At 38.9% G+C, this 22,003-nt stretch overlaps 1 protein-coding gene and 1 long non-coding RNA gene across 2 annotated transcripts in view; one reads left to right on the forward strand and one right to left on the reverse strand.

The window, feature by feature from the left end:
- Positions 1-22,003, reverse strand: part of LOC126873313 (uncharacterized) — a 245,898-nt gene that overhangs the window by 114,401 nt on the left and 109,494 nt on the right. The window lies entirely within an intron of this gene.
- Positions 1-22,003, forward strand: part of LOC126873299 (uncharacterized) — a 163,477-nt gene that overhangs the window by 49,888 nt on the left and 91,586 nt on the right. Inside the window, exon 3 of the mRNA XM_050634021.1 lies at positions 18,237-18,312. Coding sequence (XP_050489978.1) covers positions 18,237-18,312 — 76 coding nt within the window. The remainder of the gene's footprint in view (positions 1-18,236; positions 18,313-22,003) is intronic.

The raw sequence follows: 22,003 nt of genomic DNA on the forward strand, positions 1-22,003 counted from the left end.
GGCGTTTACGTAAAATATTTTCAACAACAGTTTTGCTATTCCTCTCCGTTTCCTGTCGGTCTTCCCGTCACGCGAATCACATTTTATGCAAACCTGCAGGATTGTTTGAAATACGCTTGTTTTACAGTTCGAGGCGAAGCGGGAAGCAGATGTAACGGGAACTTTCTCGCAAAGCCCTTCCTTTTCAACGTATTATTCTTCCTTTTATAACGTATTATTTCGGAAAAGCTAGATATTTCTTTAATACTTGCATGATATTTCATTAATCTTTTTAATAAGATTCATCGAATCGTAGCTTTGAATGCTTCCCGATTTTGAAAGATATCTGTTTGACATATCTTTTATCACATGAACGAGAAATTTTATAAAGCTGGAAACACAAAGCTTTTTGCACGAATAAATTCACAGAATTCCTAGCTACTTCCATCAAAGAAGTTCTACCGTATAATCAGATAGAGGAATCGCGAGTCATACTTCTTTTGCTTAGCAGTACAGTAAAATATATTAATCCACGCGTTCGATGCAACTCTTCCTTTATTCCAACTTACTTTTATTAATTTTACAGACCGCCCCTTCTGTCTGCCTTCAAATAATTTCAAATCAAGCAGCTTTCGTTTTACGAAGTTCTTTGAAATTCTTCATTATCTCGTCATTAACTTGCGTACACCCAAGAAAATTCTCAGGCAACAATTAATCGCACGTTCCGCGAACGAACTTCTCCATCCTTTGTTCCCCTAATTTCGATCGGTCACGCGTTATTAAATCAAATGCACGCGGCAAAAGCGGTTTCGCGGGGAGTTAAGATCGCAGTCACGCAACCTGCAGCGCACGAACAGAGTCTAAAGTAAACTTCATAAATATGAACGATCTTCGGTGTGACGCAGCTCGTCACGTCGACTGAAATAGAAATGGAGCGGCATCTTCTTCCTGTTAACTGAATTTAATTAAAAGTTGGGGCTGGATTCGCGAATCCGCCGTGGAGCCGTCTAATCCGATAGAAATGTCTCGGTTGTTCGGCGGCTAACCATCAACCGACATGGGACAATCACTTGTCGTCGAGACGTGAGGTCCGACAAATAATTCCACGCAGCTTGCGTATATATTCATGTCATGTAAATTGGGGAAGCGATCGTTGGGTGAACTTAGGGTTCCTTCGTTTCTCGATTGCATAATTAGTTTTCGGTTCAGAGATCCCACAAACAATTGGTTTTCCGCCTTTTTGGCATCCATTACCAATAGCCTTTCCATTTATTACGTTGCGTTAGAATTTTCAAGATATATTGTAGTGCCCGAAATTCCCGTAAAGCAATTATATTTGTTGGTAAAATCTAATAACCATTCCAATCTAGTAACAAGTTTGTGTATTATACCATTTTAGGAAAACTGAAAAAGAAACATAGATGTAGGTTTTAACACCATTCGGAAAAATAATTAGGAAGATGATAATTTTATTTATCAACGCAACAACATTCATTTGTGGTTCGCACATCGAGACAAATAAAACAGTGGCTACATCAAAAAAATATCAAGGTTTTAATGTAGTTAAGATTGTTACTCAGATGTTACTCAGATTTGAATCCCGTGGAATGTTTTGGGAAATAATTGCAGGAAAAGCTTCCTATCGTTTTTCGACTGCATAATTATTTTCAGCCGAAGAACCGTAGAAATAGTTCATTTTACAGCCCCTTAATATCTATGACGACTTCTTTTATGTTATATTTCCATTTATTACAATGTCCATAAATTTTCATAGCTCTAGCTCGTGATTTCGTCGGATTTGATAAGGATGATTAATTGAAATACGCATTGTAGGCTATAGCGTTAAAAAATTATGCTTCGGGATAAGGATTAAAATGTCAGCTGCCGGAACAATAGATAGGCGCTGTTTGATTATTGGATATTAAAGGTGTAATCCATCGTTTATGGCTTTATCAATAATTAATGGGCAAATTTGTCGGCCCAGTACCTCTGTCTAATTAAGCCGGGAGCTGGAGTTGCTCAACTAGAAATTTTATGCTCGTTCTTCGAATTCAATCCGTTTCCCATGAATATCAGCAGCTTATCAGTTATTAATGAATATTTCTCAACACGATGACCAAATTTTTTGACGAACAATCGATCATAGTAAAGCAACATCTTATCAGATACATTACAAATTTATCTCATTCATAGGAAATTTTTATATTGGCTTTGGCCTTTTGTGATTAAATGTATTAAAAATTCTCAAAAAGATGAAACGATCTTTTACTCGATGTTAAATTTACTATTGTATAATTATTCGTAAGCCACATCGTAGAACAATCACCACATAGGCTAAAAATAGTTTTGCTTCGAGAAGTCTGTAATTCTAATTAGATAACGGTGTATAATGCTGACGTTGTTGGTATTTATGGCAAAATCTTCGTAGCAATGCACGCTAAGCGCATTTACGAATTAACATGCGTGAAAAGCCAGCAGTTAGTTTCTTTTCTGTGGCGTTAACAAGAAATTTCTTCTGGTTTATATAATTTTAATTAACTATTATCTCAGATCGTATTAGTAATCTATAATTTCCTTTTCGTTTAAGTGTCAGAACTAATATGGAGCTGTTCGAAGGAATGCAGGCGCGACAAGAAATTATAAACCACACCTGTCATCCCGTTGCTACTACATATTATACACGTACTAATTTATTGATGAGTTCAATCGCTGCAGCCTGCTCTCCCAAAAATTCCACCGGTTTAACTCGCAGCCTTTCCTCCATACTAACGGTATATCGGCTGCTATCACTTCTTTTTTCTTCCTCTACCAATCGTTCCAACCGAGTACACGGGAAAATGTAGCATGTATGTACTTCCTTCTACTCGATGCAATCGGCTTCTTTCATCACCGTTCCTCTTTTTAACACTTATTTGAAAACAATAATTGCCAACGTACTTAGGAAATATCTGCTTAATTCCTGCTCTCAATCATCGGAACAGTTCATTACTCTAATGCCAAAACTGCCAGAATTTCTCAGATAAATTGTGCAGATTTACAACGTTGCATTTCTGGCAAACTAAATTTTTCATAGAAATTGTACAGACCCTGGTGAAACGATATCTCATAAAATATATGGACAAAAGCTTGCCTTTCTCGTTGCGGTAGGTACATACACGTATATTTTCCCACATACCTTCTATTTTGATTTCCTTTCTCGTATAAATAGTATCTGTACTATTTATAAAACACGACGAAATTTAAAGATAATAATTGAGAAAAGGAAGCATGCAACAATATGCTTCGAATAGTTGTCGTAGTAGAATGTTATTTTAAACGAATATCCAAGCAATACCAAAGTCGAGTACCGGTGTATGCATTGGCCATCGTGGAATGTGTTTGCATTAAACAGTTGATGTAATAACTAATTTTATGGAAGAGCAGAGGGAAGTTTATTTAAGTTCGCGTGGATTCCAGGCAGATGTTTCAAGATCTAAACAGGATCGGGATGTATGATTGTGTATGTTTCCCCAAGAACTAAGTCCTACAGCTTAGTTCGAGCGTTAGACAGACTTTAGCCGTGAAGTCCTCGGCGTTGAACGAAGTTTAACCGACAAAGCAACCGAAACCGATTGGCTGAGCTGCCAGTTAAACTCCATTTTACTGGAACCAAAGCACGAGGAACGGTATTGAGACGAGTTAAATGTTAACATATAATTGACTCGAATCTAACGCCGAAATTTGTTGGTCCTTGGGGAATTATTTCCGTAACAGGAATGATTGTATCTCCATGGAATACCAAATCAATTCTTCCAAATAATCACTGAAAACGATCGATATCCCCTAATGAGTAACATGATCGTTTCTCGAGCCTCGCTTCGTCATTTCTACTTTGTAAAATAAAATAATTTACCTTCGTTTTGAATAAATGTCTTTTCAATCCATGACTTACGAGTACACGTATTTCTTTAAAAAAAAAACTTTTAATTTTGCAAATTAATCTAGCGTCCCTCTTAAAATCCTTTGCTTCACAAATACATTTATTTGTCTTAAAACTCGTTTGACAGGTTTGTAAACGAAGTATCTCTGACGTTTTTACCGAGAAAAATTATCCTTCCTCTAATTTTATTCCGCTTAATTAAAAAAAAAATTATTCAATTTACGTCTGGATCCTTTGGTTCAGCAATTTCACGTTGTGTCTGGTGACTGATGACTTCCGGCTATTGAGATTAAATAAAACGAAGGATCGAAATGAAAGTATGGGAGATGAAGCGGAGATGCAAGAATGCGGCGGATTCTCTCTGCGAATGGTGATCAGTCTTGAACGAAGTGTTAATCCCCGTTTTATTACGGCGCCTTCTTCAACCGTCTGCAAACGTACCATCATTCATCAAGTAATTCTTGCCCGTCTATCAATTAATAGTAATTATACTTTATTACTCGAGATCGAGAGCCTGGTTAAAGGATTATTTCGTCCGCTGTTGCTCGCTTATTATTCAATTTTCACACGGACTGTTCGTCTAACTTTACGTATCGACATTGGCGAATGGCCCCTTAATTACGAACAAAACTCATTAAAGCTGCGAGTACGACTAATTTGTCGGGTTCTCTGACTCGAAGTAAAGAAGCTGCATTGATTTTCTCAATTGCATCTGGCGGAACAAGTGCCAAACTCATCCTAAAATGCGTCCATCAAACTGCCATGTCTTCGGTGGACGTACAACCTGAAGGCTTTTTGAATACACTAATTTTTCATCGGATTGAAAGAAAGAATTATTTAACGAGAAATGTTACTTTCTTCGCTCTGCTTTGATAATCCAACTTCTTGCATCGTTTGACATCTCCGCTAAGTAGAAACTCCATAAATTTCCGGGAATGATAGCTCGCACTATTTTAAGACGCCGCCGGTTCACTAGCCTTTGTGACCCGAAGCTATTAAATTATTGGCCAACAGAGCCTTGGAGGATTTATTTCTCGTAGAAGATGAGCATGACAATCGCGTCTTAACTCGCATGGGTCAGGAGGTCGTGCCCAAGAGACCCACATTTCTCTCTTCGCCTCTTTACCGGTTTTCTTGCCTCCTTCTTTCGCTGTCTCCTTGCATTTCACTTTACCTTATCCTCTGGCTCGTTCGATTTCCAGTTCTTCGATGCTTTCAGAGATCTATTTGGATTATCTCGTCCCTTACGGACAGCTGTAAGATGTTGCGCCGGAAGCTTATCAAATATTCGATGCGATCGAGTGCAAAATTTGACGACAATGGCTCTTAAGTGGAATGTTATGTTCCCAACAGTGGACTATGCGATTCAAGGAATTGGAGGAAAAGAGGGAAATGCGACGTAAAAAATTTAGATGGCTGATAATGCAAATTGTAAGTTTGTACCAGAACGAATCATCGAGAAATTTATCATAATATTTAACGAAATTAATTGAGCAAAATTTGTTGGCACCTTCGATCGTATCACACTTCCGAATTATTTTTAACCATAGACTTTGTGTGAAGAACTTAACTTCATTAGCTTAGAATTTTAATTTACTAGTAAGGAATTTGAAATTGATTTAGATAAAATTTGTGTACAGAAACGTGGAGAAACTACGGTCGTAAGATTTTATCACATTTGTTCTGCACTCGTCATCTTTCCGTATTCGTAATGTTACTTCCATCTTATTTCGAAAATAAATGATAAATTTGTTCGTTAATCAAAGTCAAGCCTCCCATAATAAGAAAGAAGAGGTGCATATAATCTCGTATTTCATCCAGTTTAAAAATGCCTTTGAATCGTTCCATCTAACGGTGGTCCGCTAATTTCCCTTCATCGGTGTCCTTTTTCCAAGCAAAATTACACGCGGCTAGGGTCGATGTGTCATTTAAAATCCCGTCGTTTCCTGTCCTTTTTGGCGATCCGTTCAAAGTAGTATATACGTCGGGGGCCCGCACAGTCGCGTCCTTGTCATTATTTAATTTAATCCTCGATTGGAGTTTGCCGGGCAGAGTCGAGCTTCTGGCTGGACGATGAGAAATTTCATGAACACTCGTTCACCGAAAACCGGCGCTGTTTCATGTCGGACCAGCCGCGGATCGATGAAATTGAAGAGGATAATTAGACGCTTAAAGCTCTTTCGTTTGATCCCGCTGAATTGCAGCCAGTTCTGCTGGAATTTGTTTTCCACTCGGCAATCGAAACCGTCGTGGAAAAATCCAGGAAAAACGTTGCCACCTGCTTACATTTACATAGAAACATCGAATTAACAATACCGTCCGGCAAGTTTAATCATTTTCCATGAAAAAATAAATTGGCAATATACGATACACATTTTTCACGCGAAGCTTCGTTTTAGCGAATTTGATATTGGAAATTTATTAAATATAGTTATAGAGATAGCTTTCGATACTCTTTAAATTAATAGAAAATAATTTTTCACGTATTCAGTGCGAATGACTTAATTTGCTCGCTTAATTTGCGTAATCACGCGACAAATATGTCAATTTCCCGTTTTCTCTTTGATTAAAACTTTGTTATACGCTCAAAAAGCTTCAACGTAGATAATATATATCAATATCATGCAATAAATTATTCTGTTGAACAAGTTGATTAAATACTTTTTATTTCCCTTCAATAAGTTCTACGAACGCTTAAAGCAAGCTCAACATATTTATAAATGCAATTTCCATTTTGGAAAATGCAAATCCTCCACTGAAATTGCCACTACGAAGTTGTAACGCCGTTTATTGCAACTTTGTGCAAGCCGGGCTGATTTAAATGTGCATAATTTAGACGGTTCGCGCCAGTTGGATATGGATTACATCTTTCCCTCTATTTTTCTCTTGCTACTCCCTTTCTTTTGACTTATCTGAGGCGTAAATAGAAATCACAGCGACATGCATTTTTTCTTATGAGTTTCCTTATTCTGATATTTATGAACGTAGCAAGGTTTCTTCTCCCTCTTCTTTTTTCTCGCATTGTAGCTGTAAATGAGGGGCGTCTTGTAAGATTTTTCCTTTCGCTGCTGTCTATTCTTTGGTGCTTCACTACGGTTGAAAGCTTTCGCGCTTTTCACAGAAATAAAATTGTTGTAACGTGAAACTTTATTATCTGGCCGCTGGAAGTAGAAGAAAACCAAGAAATTGAACCCGCATGCACGTGTTTGTTCGCTTTCAAATTTCGCTCTTCATCGGCTTTCATTATTCGAATCGCTTTTAATCAGAAAATAATTTACACTCGGCGGAGCTTAAAATCGCATCGTGCTCGTCGGAAACTAACCTGCTCCTTATCATAATTAATGACTCATTTTTTTGAAGTCGTGAAAATGATCGGTTAAACGTTTATTTTCACTGTAGTGCCTAGTATCCCGACGCAATTAATTAGAACAACAACTGCGTCTATCGCAATTTTACGACAGTTTCCAATTTTTTAAAAATATTCTACAACGAAAAATAGGAGGAAAGTTGGATACGCGCTTACGCAGTTCACACGAAAATACATATATCGACACCTAGTATCATAAAAGTCATGAAAATAATCTGTAGCACGAGCATTTCTCTGCTTAGGAGACTGCAGGTTGATATTTGCCGCAAGCAAATGTATTCCACCCAAGTTTCTAGCGCACTTGCGATTACGACCTGTATGTGGACGAGCGAAATCCCTCTGTTAAACGGAGTTTACGACGGAAGAATGAAGTTATATCGAGAAATTTATTCGACGCGGCGTCGCGGCAAATCGAGCATCGAGCATCGAGACTCGACAGATTTCTCCTGCACATCTCTGATTTAAAACGTAATTGAAATTCGTTCGTCTAGGCTCTAATCCGTATTTCTCCTTTCTCCCAACTCGACTTATATTCTCGCAAATAGCTCTTGTCGATTTAGATTCGAACGAAATAGTTGACGTAATACATTTTTGGTAGTTGCGTTTCACTTTCTTCAGTAACGCAAAAAAGAAATCAAAAGTATTTAAAAACTTTGCTATATGGAATTGACGTTACGGTAAAATCGTTTATCAAAGTTCTACCTTCTTTCCCTTCGATGACATAAATATATATGTTAGAAACATCTTTTTATTACTGTTCTGTTTAATTGGAAAGTTTCTTAATAAGCCGTAGAAATACGAAGTTACGTAACAAATCGAAGCGAATATTTCAACGTAAACAACTTTATACCACGTTGTAAATCACGCTCAACTCGTTAGCTGCGTAAAAGCGATAATATTCGATAAGGTAAGTAGCTTTCAATTTGCATAACCTTCCAAACTGGTTAGTCACTTCCGAGGCGTCCTATTAATAAACGAAACATCAGACAGATTATTCTTTGATCATTTTTAAACATCTACAAAATTAGATTGACGTGAAAAATCGGAAGAACTGCGACCATCTAAAAAGTTACGCACAAAACGAGACAAAGAGAGACAAAGAGTGGAATCAGCTAAGAGACGTTATACAAAAAGCGTAATTTTTACCGCGAATAAGGCAAACGTTTGTAATGCTTTGCAGGTAGCCGTTGAATGGAACGATATTAATGGCTGAGCGGTCACAGGATTAAATCCGCGATCCTGTCGATCACAGGCGGAGTTAATCCCGAAAAGTCCCTTTAACAGGATGTAACTCATTCCCGGTTTATTGAGAAATCCTGAAGTTACAAAGGTGTGCGGCCAACTCGCATCTATCATCGCTATTATACCAGTGGAGCCGGTGGCGGACGCACACACGCCAAAAATTACATTCGTTACAACTCCTGTGCTGACAGATCATACGTTCCGGGCTCGAGCATTACTTACCAGAGCGCGGCACGGGAAATCTGAAATTCAGATCAGTCGATGGCGTTCCCAGATAGTCAGGATGAATTCACGGATAGACAAACAGAGAATCGAAGAGCTGGCGGGGAAACAGAGAAAGAGAGAGAGAGAGAGAGCGGGGGGCGGAAAGGTTGAATACGTTGAGAGGGAGACGGGTAGATGTATCAGCGATTCGTATGCTCAGGGTCGGTTTAACGATATTTTGCTTCCCTTGAAGCTGAAAAGTTGTAAAGGGAAAGCACAGAATTTGAACAAACATGAATGGGAAAAAGATAAATAAAATGGGAAGTATATGTTACATGGATTTGTAAAATTGATACGTATCTTCTTGCGAAGGAAGCCTGAACGATTCTGTAGAAATTTCTGTTCCAGGAATGTTTCAACTTTCTCCGTTGAAATGTATACGCGATTACTGCAAATTTCACAAATCTTAAATTCCATTTTAACGTAGCGTCTCGCAGTTGTAGTAAAATTGTATTTGGTAGAGAACGGTTGCCAGGCTATCTCGCGTGAAAGCAAAGCACCCTTCTAATACCGTGAAACCATCGACTGCTCATTGAAACGTTACCAAGTTTCGAAACTGTCGTTCCGATCGACCTGGTGATTCGCTGTTCGTGTAAGATCGTTGAAAATCTTTCACGTGCTACTCAAATCAAGCCATATCGAATGTAACAAGCTTGCAAGAATAGCCGTGAAAGAAACAACAACAAATAAAAATCGAAATTATAAAAATATTCAAAATACGTACTTAACGTCGAAACCAAATGAAAAATATAATCCTGTTGTTACAACACCTTTCTCAAATTTTTTAACAAAAGAACACAAAAATTCTTCAAGTTGTTCTACGACACATTGCCATTCACTGTAGATTCTCGCGCCCGTGATAACGGGATCGGGTCGTGAAAAGCTCGCTACTCGACTTGGAAAGTATCGTGGGGTTTCGGGTGTCGTTGGCCCGGCCCTGGATATACTTTTACACGTGTCGAATGGCATTTACAAGAGCGCACACCGATACATCGGTGCACACGAAATTCATGCATCGCGTACCGTTAGTCGACATTCATTGGCTTCTTCTTCATCTCCGCCTTTCAGCCTGGTTTTCTGTTTCGTTTTCTCTCTTCCCTACCTTCTTCGAAACGTCTCCTTTTCCTTCTTGCTTCACGCTCGTCTTCGTCCTCTGGCTGGCTTCTTCTCGCTCCCTCTTCGGTCACTCTTTTTATTCCTGCAGAGACCAACTGGTTGCCAATAAGAGAAACCTTCTTGATGCTCGTGTTGCTTCCATTTTCTTGTCGAGCGCCGGTTAGCCAGCCTGGCCAGTTATGTGGACTATAACGGAATCGGTACCGGGTTAAATTTAACCTTGCTGCGCCCGGTATTGACCTTGTTTCCCGTTCTGCACCCTTTCTGCCATCCTTGAACGGTCGTGGGATTTTTAACCGGACAGAATTCAGGAGACTGAACGTCGTCTTTAGCCTTGCCAATCGACATTCCTTTACACCTTCGATTTCTTGCACGATAGCTCATAATAAATATATGATATAGGTCAGATGATCAAATGGTATTTTTATGGTATTTATTCAATGGTATTTATTCTTTAATCAAGAGTTTACCGTAATCTGATAATTTTTAATAGGATACAAGGAAGAATATTATTTCACTCGATGCATAAATTATTGGTCTAATTTGTTTTGTGAAATTTCTGTACTTCGCACGTATTCCGCGTTATATTTATTTTTCAATGAAAAAGAATTTATCGTAGCATATAATTATATCTTTCATAAAATATCAACTTATCCGTTCCATTGACACAAGAATCCTGTACAATTAATAAATTATTCCAAAGCTTTAATCGTATTAGTGTTTGAAGTTCTTCTGCCTTCGAGAATTGTCAAAGCATTTAGAAATTTAATACTACCGTGTAATTTCGTATTTTAATCAAATTAATTTATATACGGTACATGTACAAAGCCGAGTACAGTTTGCACGCAAAATTAATCGCACTGATCCCTGACACTCTTTCGATAGTGAATCCGATCGAAATATAAAACCGTAAGTTGTCGATCGTCGCGATCGGATTAATTCAAATTAAACATGGGTCGGATCGGCTGAATCGACTTAAGCGAATATGGCTTATTTAATATTGTCGTATACGATATTGCTTCCTTCGACATGGTAATTCGATGCAAAATGATCGGCTGACTATATTCAATCATCGACTGCCGCCGGTTGATCCTTGAAGCATGCGAAATCGCGACAGTGATCGAGGATGACGAATACCTTGATAGGCACATTTCGTCTTAAAATATTCATGAGACAGAACATGTTATTTCACCACCCAAGATAAATATAAAATTTTGAAGAAACAAGATATAAACTACATCGTAATGTAAAATGTGGAAATGTTTAATGAATTCCGTTCATCTATCTTCTAACTGTCGCCTCTGTATCCTGGCTCGACGTTTTAATGGCGTCGATACGGCCATGATGCATCTTTATAAAATGTTCTTTTGTTTGTTAGGCTGAATTTCTACGCGGTTATACGTGATCTGTTTACCGCGAATCGAAAAAGACGAGGGACAAAAGGAACAGGCACTTCTATCGCGAATAAAACGTTCTCAATGGAGAGACCATTGTGACTGCGGTATAACAGTCGTACTTGTAACGGTATTGCTTGAAATCGAAGTATACTGTTCGCTTCTATTCCGCTTCGTTTCACGATGATCCATCTTTTATTCGGACGTTGCAAGTTGAAACGACGATTGACGACTCTGCTCTCGAAATTCGACGAATTGTCACGCTGAATTTTTCTCGACTGAAAACACGACTACTACAATATTTTACACGATGTTTTATTGAAATTCTATCTTGTAAGAATCTTACTTGAAGAAGTACAGAGTATAGGTAATTTATTTTATAATGCACGATGGATCTAATATTTGGTTAAATGAAAATCTTCCAGCGCGTCAGCTGCGCGCAACGTGCAATTTGTCGTTCCCTCTATTGTACCAACAATTTTTGTCTAATGTCCGTCCCGTGGAAAAATAACTCGACGTTCCGACTAGCCAGTGAGATATTGCGCCATTATTACGCTCTGGCGTTTATTACAGGAATGCGAGGTAATATGACATAAAATAAGTTTACCCATGCACCCCTATGAAATGACAGTATTCATAGTATATTCGAAAATAAAATTTATACGTTCACGTGGAATATGAAAAGCTGGAAGATCGAAGTATCACGCTTAAAATGTATTTTTGTCATGGGACATATATTAGCCTTCAAATGCTTTTGTTTACGTCCATTTGAGATAAAATTTCCAAACAAAAAACAAAGCTAACGCCTGGAGAATATTCTCTAAATACAATTGGTGAAAAAAGTATCCACATGCATGAATATCTCATAGTTGTTTCGTAAAATATAATTCCCCATTTTATACCTTATATTTCATGTTCGAACGATTACACCGACATTTTTGAATAAAATAAGAAATATTTCTTAGAAATGGATATTAAAGATGTATGAAGTATTTCATATGGTTGAATACTCTTTAGGACAACTGTAGACGACAAGGTTTCGATTCACGTGGAATTTACTATACACCATCCACTTACTTGTATCCTCCTAAATCGAACGATAAAAGATGCCAGATTTCCAACTTTTAAACATCATAGACAACCATATATTAATTTTTTTTTTTTTTTTTCGTAGATGTCCGTCGAGGACAGAAAGGCGCTGTAAATTAGTGTTTCCAAACGTATCATGGTGGTTAACGTTGACGTACGGTACTTCGAGATATTTTTTTCACGACGCGGCCAGGTCAAGGATGATGTGCTTTACGAGGAAACCGGTTCTCTGAAAGGATTACGGGTAAATTTGCCGACTCGCGTGGCAATTGGTACTTCACCGACTAACGTAGTCTGAAACCGTTCGCAAGTCATCGAGTCGGTGATTCCATTAGATTGTCCGATAATTCCATTAAGCGTATTCGTTTGTTTCGATCCACCGCGAACGGAACGTTTGCTTTAAATCTCTTTTCAACTGCGCCAATCGTATCGGCGTGAGTAGTGTTACGTGTAAATACCTACAGTGCAAGTACGTTCGAACACCGATCGAGTAGATTTAAACTACGTGTAAGGATTTACAAAAAAAAAAAGGAGAAACATTAATTTTGGGGCAGATTTGATAGATTCGAATCGTGAATTTCTCGTAAATATTTTTTGCAGATAGATGTTAAACGTTTATTGAACAGTTCCGAAAGTTTATAAGTATTATCAATGAAAAGTCTTCACTTTTGTATTTTTAATAGCAAATATAATTTTCATGTATAATATAGATCACGAATGTTTATGAACACTCATAAACGTATATAATAAACACTCAAAGTATATAATAAGTGTTAATAATGATCCAATCGACTACTGAGATCTACTAATATCGTAGATGATGCCCGTTTAAATACTTTTGTAACCTCTGCAAAATATATACCTACTTCTATTAAATATCTTGGAACTCCTGTATATATTTTCAGAAATGTTCCAAATTCTACCAATATAACCATGATAGAGAGATGTTATTACTCACAATATGTATACATATACACATTTTACACGTTACGCGTAACATTACACATATGTAAAACACATATAATATGTTCATAAGAGATGTGGACAAGTCTGGGAATATATTCGCGAGCCAGTGTATATGCAATATAAATCGATATTGAACATACGCGACTTTTCAAACTAACTACGCTTACCGAATTGTAAGAGTTACGTCGCGAAGTCGAGAATACATGTATAGTGCACACAGCAAGGACGACGTTCCCGGCGAAAAATTGGGCCGCTGGACGTTTGCGAAATGTCGCGTCTCGTCTGCGGAATATTGCCTAATGGGGCGTAATATCGGGCGAGCAAACAAGTCGTTTCTTGAATAGCGGAAGACCACTTGAATTTCCATCGTTCGTTCACCTCGTGCACGTTCCAAGCTGACACCGCTTGGCCTCGGGCCGATTCGGCCGTCCGAACGAACCGTTTCACAGTTGTGCAGGTCACTGCGAAACGATTGTCTCGTGACACCGTCGATCCCCTCGAATGGCAATCGCTCGGATTAAACGCTCGCCCCGACGCGACGTTCAACGAAATTCTCCAAGCTTTAACGACCGTGTGCCCGCGAAATCGCGCCCAGCGTTCCAACGATTTAGCCAAGCTCCATGATTCAAACGAGTTCCCGTGTGTCGTAGAAAACGTTTCGTTCGATGTTTCTTTCGATTAAATTTCTATGGGGAATTAGATTTCGTAATTGCAGAAAGAATTAATAGCTACGTTATGAAACACTGATCGCACGCGGATGAAAATATTGTAAATACTTGGGAATTTTTATACAAATTCGTTCTTCCACGCAAGTATTGCTTCAGACCATTTCACGTAGACTTGTCTCGAATTTTATCGAAGAATGCGTTGGACAAAAGTTGAATCACAGCTAGATTATCGCAAAAAATACCTTCTTGTACAAAAGAAACGTTGTAAATATCGGTACTTTAAAATAAACTAACGATATGAATAATTAAATACAAATTTCAATTGTATCGCTAAGCTTATTTAACTATACACTTAATTTGAAAGTAGCAGATAGATCTCTCAATTTAGCAACGTACAAACGTTTCAACATAATACACGCTGTATCTTATGATAATATGTGTGGCTTTTACTAAATGCAGCTAATTACCAAAATCCTGTTCGAATCTAAGAAGCGGAATCCTCCACGGATTATGGCGGCATAGTGCGGTGGACAGTATGTATATCCGCTGTGATCATCTCTGCAGGACTGGAATTTCGAATTCGAGTCAGCAACGATGCACCAGTGGGACTAACCTTGGGAGAATAGTTAGCCCTTTGACCGCTCTACCGGTCGCGTTACCACGTTTCCAGTCAAATTACATAATGGTGATAAGCAAAGACATTTCCTGTCCTACACTCTAATTCGTTATTCAGCCGGAGGACAGGCGGTATTATCTAACTCACGAGCGAGTCACATTCGTGTCATTCTTCGAAGTCTGTCCCGCAATTCCTTCAGTTCCGAGATCTGATTTCAACTTTCTACCATCTCCAATTCCTGTTGCTTGTCTTTACGATAACTGTCAGCTTTGCCATTTCGTTTATGGTTCAACCATACTCTTTCATTCAAAATTTTCCGTTTGATATTCGGATAAATGTCTGACTGAAACGTGGCTCAATTTATCGAGTCACTATGGTGACGGTTGATGATTATTCGATCGTGGAATAGAGCTGTTCCACGCAGAATAGCGTGGAATTACTATTTCTGTACAGAATGTTCCACAGGTTTTTGTAGCACGTTCCGTGATCAAAAAATGTAATCAAAAACCTATGTAATTCCGTTACATAGATATAATTTGCAGAACTGCGACAATTTCTTCGAATGTATTATATCGAACCAAATTCATGCGTCTTCGCAGAGATGTCGGGCATCATTGAATAAATTTTTATTTAAATAATTATTTCAACGGAGAGTCATTTGTTATTTATAAATAAAAATATAAAAACAGAAATAAATTATTTGTTATTTCGAGAAGTCTAAATACATTATTTAAAATAATGAGACTAATTGTTATTTACAAATATAATTTCATTTTTTATTTATCATCTTTACTTATTTTCATTTATTATTTATCGATTATTAAGCAAATTAATTTTTACGCAAATATAACATTTCTGTAAATTATAATTTGTAATTTTTAATAACGTTCGTTAGCTACGAATACGCCAAAATTGAATTGACTTTCAGACAGCTTGTTCGAGAAGCGAGTAATTTTAAAAGCAAACGTGGACTGTGATGTATCTATTGAAAAATAACCGTATCGATCCCACGATTTTTTCATTGTACAGAATGAAACGGATAAGACGAAACCAAAAACTACTTATCCATATATTATCATTTGTTTTTCAGTTAAAACTGCAGATAAAATTTCATTTGCGAATAATAGATAAGAAATAAATCATTTTTCGCATCGTTTTAAAATAACTTTTACCTAAATAAGATAATTAATTCTTATTCACAAGTGAAATATCACTTTAATTTGTTATTTACTATTTATTAAGTATTTATACATCTATATTATTATATATATATATATATATATATATATATATATATATATGTATATTTATTACATGTTATATATTACTAGGTAAATAAAATTTTGCCCAGCACTGTTTCCCAGCCACTGCGAAACTTACGTAAGATTCTAACACCAGTTTGAAACACTGTTTGTTCCTAAGCGTATTTCTACCCGCGGCGTATGAAAATTTATTCGACCGTGATTCTGTTTATCTTCAACGCGTATTCACTCCTCCGCATATACACAATTTACACGCGAAATCGGATAACCAACAACAATATACAAACCGCGTGACATCTCCTGAACTTCCAAATCCTATTTTATCTCTTTCCCAACTGCAAAACACTGACGCCTCCAAGTATGAATCCGCAAAATTATTAGCAATCATTCTCCAATGCAGGTCGTGTTCCCACGAAACTTCAAAATTCTGCGAATCTGCTTGCTCCGCAAGCTCTCGAATTGTTCCACTTTTCGAAGTACACGGATCATTACACTTGGAACAGAGGTAGGCCGTTATTATCATCCCCCCCCCCCTCCCGCGAAGCAATTTGTTCCATTCTTGCAGGTTCTAGCGCAGGAAAAGGGCGTTACGGAGGATCAACGTCACCGTGGCGAATTGTGCAGCCCCTTATTAGCCGGTATCGCTAGAGTTTCGGTGTTTTTGGCGTTAATCGCGCTCCCTGCTGCCTCTCAACCCTTGGCAAAACACTCCGGTTCCGTTGTTCCGTAAGTCGGCGAGACAGTAGTAGGCTGTGAGTCTGTAGGAGAGACGTAAAGCAAAGGCTGCGAGTGAGCTAGTAAAAGGCGCCGCCTTGAATGCCGTCGAGTGAAAGGAGCTCTAGGAAGAAAGAGAGGGAGATGAGAGAAGGTTGCAGGAAGAGATAGACGCAGGAAGACGGCGGACGCTCGTCCTCAAAGCTGGAATGCCGCAGGCGTTCGTATACGTTCACCCTGATAGCATGCAACCACGCCAGTGGCTCTCGTTATTCGTCCACAGACGCGGCATAGCGTGTCCTCGAGGATCCTGTTTGTTGGAGCATCTGTCAGCCCCATCAACTGACCGCCAAGTTCCGTCGACATTGTTTCGGTTTACTTTTCTGCTCCGTTTGCTTGCACCGAGCTTTGTCCACCGGGAACGTGATCGTTTCGTGATCTTGCCAACGAGGCAATGATGAGACAACGAGTAAACCTTTCTGTATTTCCCAGCTTGGTATAAGGTGGATCTAACGTCGAAAATGGTGGTCGTGGATGGTACAAAATAGAAATTTTGATTTCGAAGAATATCCTTCATGGAGCTTGATGGAGTTTGATGAAACTTGAGTAACGTAAAATTGCGAACGTGTCACTTCGATGACAGTAATTTGCTATTTTTATTTTTTTTTTTTTTTTTTTGGAAAGGAACCGCGGAATATAGTTATTCTCAAAGAATATGTTTGTTAAAGCTTAAGCAAAAATCGTAGTTTCGATGATAGTAGCAGAATTATCTCCTTCGCAAAATTATCGATTTACTACGGATTATCGTTAAATACAGTCGGGCACAGAGCACTGAGAATATTTAAAAGTAGTAGCCTCGGAGAATGTAAATTCCTCACCTAAGGAGTGCAATCACGGCGAAGTAGACCGCATTCCAAGACCCTGAAGCGTGACTTTTGCTTGAGAAACTAATTCGTCATAGTGACGTAATCCGATTAACTCACACTCGTTAACACTCCCCAATATGGTCAGCTATCGATCAAGGTCTGATGAAGACGTGTGCCTGATGGTTCTGCATTTAAACGCAGTTATCATTGCGTAGATATCTATTTATACTAGGAAAAACCGTCGCAATGAAATCAAACGTTGTTGAATGCATTCTTTATTGCATCCCGTGATCTATCATTTTATCCAATTAAGAATTTCGACGATAACGCAGACGCAAAATGCAGGCGAAAATAAATTGATTGAATCCGGATTAAAAGTGACCATTGATCTGTAATTTGTTAGCCATTGTAACGCCGTTGAATAATAAATCAATTAACGACTGTATTTCTATGCTAAATTACATCTTCCAATCTTTTCATAACCAATTTTTAATAACCAATTCATTTCGCATTTGTTTCATTTGTTTCTCTACCCGCATCTATACAATACATTCATACAGAAAATTGTTAAAACACGTTTCCATGATAACTGCCAGTTGGCGATAATCATTTTTAATTATTACCCTAAAGAGATCGCGTCGAATGTATTTAACGTCGAAAACAATCCGCTCTGCCAATTTACTCTCGATTCTCGATAAATTATTCTTTTTAACCACGTCGAGACTTAAAATGTAACTGGAAATTACCAAACACCTTTTACATTTCTGATTGTAGAACATCCTGGACAAGTTCAACCCGGGGGCGAGGCAGCTGATCAATGCCGGCAAGGCATATTTGAAGGCTCTTCATGGTGAGTGAATTAAATTGAATCTTTAAGGGGAAGAGATCGGGATGCCGGAACAAAAAGGCGGAGAAGTTCGCGAGACAAATAGTGACAGACGGACGATCGTAAAGTGTCCAGGTTAGAGAGGATGGGTAAGGTTAAAATGAAGAAAGAAAGGACAAACGAGCGTAGAGCGAGCTTTATGCTGTCTCCTGAGTCCTGTTTCAGGATCGAATCACCAACTCGTCAGAATTGCACACTGGAGGGGTGTCAAGCTTCTATTTCATTCTTTCTCCCTTGTCCCCCGTGTTTCTGTCATTCGATGTGCCTTATTTTTCCCCCCTTTGACTTCCCTATCGGCGATCGATCGATCCTTTTTCCTCCTCTGTCAAACTCTGGCTCTCGTCGTGGGATGTGTAAACAGGGTTCATCTGGACCTTCCCCTGACAATTCATTCAATTAATACCCTGGCTCCGTTTGAATTGTCTTTGCCATTTCAGAGAAAAGTATTTTTATCAAAAATCCTCTCGCGATTGGTTAACTTGAAAATTAAAGAAATTAAGGATTTTGATAAGTTTCAAAGGAAAATCTATTACATGGAAAGTACTTCTCTCGATCAGGAATGAGATTTATTACGCGTGAACGCACATTTATTTCGTATCTGTTTTTGATTCCTTAACACTCGTTAATGATCACTCGAATAGTACTTCTTGTAGTATTATACACGCAATCGATTTTCAACGCATGAATTTACATGTTATTTATTCGAATTCCTGAGGAGAAACTGCCCTTCTTTATATCCAAGGATTAATGGCTGTTTGCAATCAACGTTGCCTCCAATAACGTGGCTTACGACGAAATTATTTTTGTATGTTTTATCGTATCGTGTGTATTATATGATATGATCGATCGTTTTCAGGAGTTAACCCACTGGCCTTGAAAGAAATCCCCCTTTTAGGTGACAAAGAGGGAGAAAAATGTGTGTCGCCCATCGTGTAAACTCGATTTTCGCATTATCGCGGATAAGATTGATCCTGGCCGTAGAAGTAGTCGGAATATACACGAGAACATAACGGGATTTGTTGCCTTTTGAGAGCGGCACACGGCGCAAAGTGTTCACTCTCGCTCGTTAATTCAGTCTGATAATAGTACCGCGTTTTTCACTCTATTTCTGTCGTTTACCAGCAACGTAAACCTACGATCTCCTCTTTCATTGCCTCGTCGATTTAATCGTCAAAGCCTTTGTACAAAGTACGAGTACTTTATTTCTGTTATCAAGGAACAAACATAGTTGTATCTCTGGGATTGTATAAAATTCTTACTATTAACAAATTTCGTGTTGTAATATAATGGTCGATTTTTATGGGAGAAAAAATATTTTAATCATGGCGAATTTTATTCGACATTTCTTGATGCACGAGTGCGTTATTCAAGCCGACATTAATCTTTTCAACGAATAAATTTTCATAGTCCCTAAAACTGTTAACAAGAATTGCGGTAGATTTTTAAGAATTATTTCAATTCAAGAATCGAACGTACAATATGGACAAGATTTCTTTAAACAGACTGAACGGTTTCAAGTGTGTTCAAGAAGCGCTTCGAACAGATTTGAAGGTCAACTGTATTTTTTTTCAAACAGAACTATTCCACGCGAAACCATAAAAGCGATACATCACCTGTTAAAAATGTAGTTCTGTTACATTGGAAGACAAAATGTCTTCAAAGACCGCAGTCACAGGAGACGGATGCTGGGCGAACGCGAGCGATCCAACAGGGAAATATTTGGCAAGCAGGCGATACAGTCCCGGGCACATTACGCGACACAAAGGGCGGCCATTGTGTTCCCGTGGTTTTTCCCTCGTTTCTATCCTTTCTCGTTTTTCTCTCTCTTTTTTATCCATTTTTTTTTGTCATTCGATGTTCGCGGGGACATCCCGAGAGCGTCTCTCTAAATCTCGGCGTGTTCGCTCTGCTCCCGCGAAACGCAGTCTATTATGGCTGATAACGAAATGTCAGGGGGAGGGAGGAGGAGGAGGAGGAGGAGGAAAATCGTTATACAGCGGCAGCGTGTAGCAGTAGAGAGCACCCGGCGAGGTTCGAGCCAGCTGGAAAGCTCCGACTCGTAAGCGGAGCTTAAATCTGGCTTTGTCACGGGGAAGCGCACACGTGGAATCACGCGCCCGTCGGAGGTGATGCTTGCACTCTGGCCTGTGAAGGGGTGGACGATCCTCCGGGGAGAGGGAGGTCAAAGAGGGAGAAAGCGAAAGGTTGAACGAAGGACGGGACGAGGAGGAGGGTGTGGGCATGCAAGTAGCAAAGGGAAACGCAGACAGACGGGGTGCGAGGAAGATTGGCGGAGAATGATGGGATGGGAATGGATTTGAATAGAGATAGGGGCAACGTTGGAGAAACGTCGGAGCAAGACGCGTGGAGCAGGTCAACGCGGAGACGTGGATGAAGAGATACGAGTCTGGAAGGAATCGACGATAGGTGGAAAACGGTCGATTGACGATAGATGGAGGATGGGTAAGGAAAAAATAAAGACAGCGGTGAGTCATTGTCGTACGAGAACGGCAGGCGACCAGAGGCGAGAAAAATGGTCTGTAATGAGGGTCAAAACGAAGACAATTAGATGAGGGGAGAAAGGAAGACAAAGAGGAATTGAAGGGGGTCCGGGGAAATAGCGTTGAAAGAATGAACGAAGAAGAGTATATACGGCGCTATTGAACGGTGGCAAAAGAAATACGTTGGTAGAGTAAACGAGGAAGCGGTGTAGAAAATTAGAACCGATGACGGTATGGGAAAGGGAAATCTGAACGTGGGTGGAGGAAGTGCTTGAAAAATGGCAGGAAATTAAAAGTAAGGAGATAATATGGGAGGAAAACAGGAAACGATAAAGGAACATTTATGTGGTGTTTATGGTGCTCTCGGGTGCTTTTCAAAGGAAAAACTGGAGAATCGTCGGGAAGCTGAATAAAATGCGAAATATGCGCTATGAAAATGTCAACGGAGGATAAGGGGCGTCGTTGGAACAAGAGAAACACGAAAGTTAGGAAAATGGAAGCTACCGGGAAGAAAAAGATCGGAACAAGGGCGAAAAAATAGTCGCAGTGAATTCCACCGGATCTATGAGATTAAAGGAAAGAGAAATACGACACGATGAATGGAATACGAAGGAAAAGGGAAACGAACGAATAACCAAAGGGAAAGAGTTTAAAACGTGGTGTTGATGAGACAAAAGAAAGAAAATGAATGAAAGGGGAGACGCTAATGCCGGAATATGGATTAGACGGGAACAGGAAGAGTAGAGAGTGTGAGGAAAGAAGAATAAAAAGATATAGGTAGGAGGGCGCAATGAGAGAAAAGATAGAAAGGAAAGATTGGAATTCAAGATTCAGCTGGCATCAGCTAGAAATATCGGCGTATTTATTCCTGTAAATTTATGGTGACCATCGAAAGGTAGATTGTGAAATTTTTGTCGAGCGAGGGTCGCATGTGGATCTGAATAAAACATATACGTGTATTTCTACGATTCGTAATACTAACGCGCTATAGTAATACATGAACTGCAAGGTTGCGTCATCATTTTGACGAATTAAATTTTTTAGGGAGCTGAGAATTTTAAAAAGTTGTGTGGCTCGAAAGCAAGGTTTTTGATAGACGAGACACACACGTTTTGAAAAGGTTTTCTAAAGCTACATTTTAATTCGCAAATGTA

The sequence above is a fragment of the Bombus huntii genome, chromosome 14 (genome assembly GCF_024542735.1).
Source record: "Bombus huntii isolate Logan2020A chromosome 14, iyBomHunt1.1, whole genome shotgun sequence".
Classification (NCBI taxonomy): Eukaryota; Metazoa; Arthropoda; class Insecta; order Hymenoptera; family Apidae; genus Bombus; species Bombus huntii.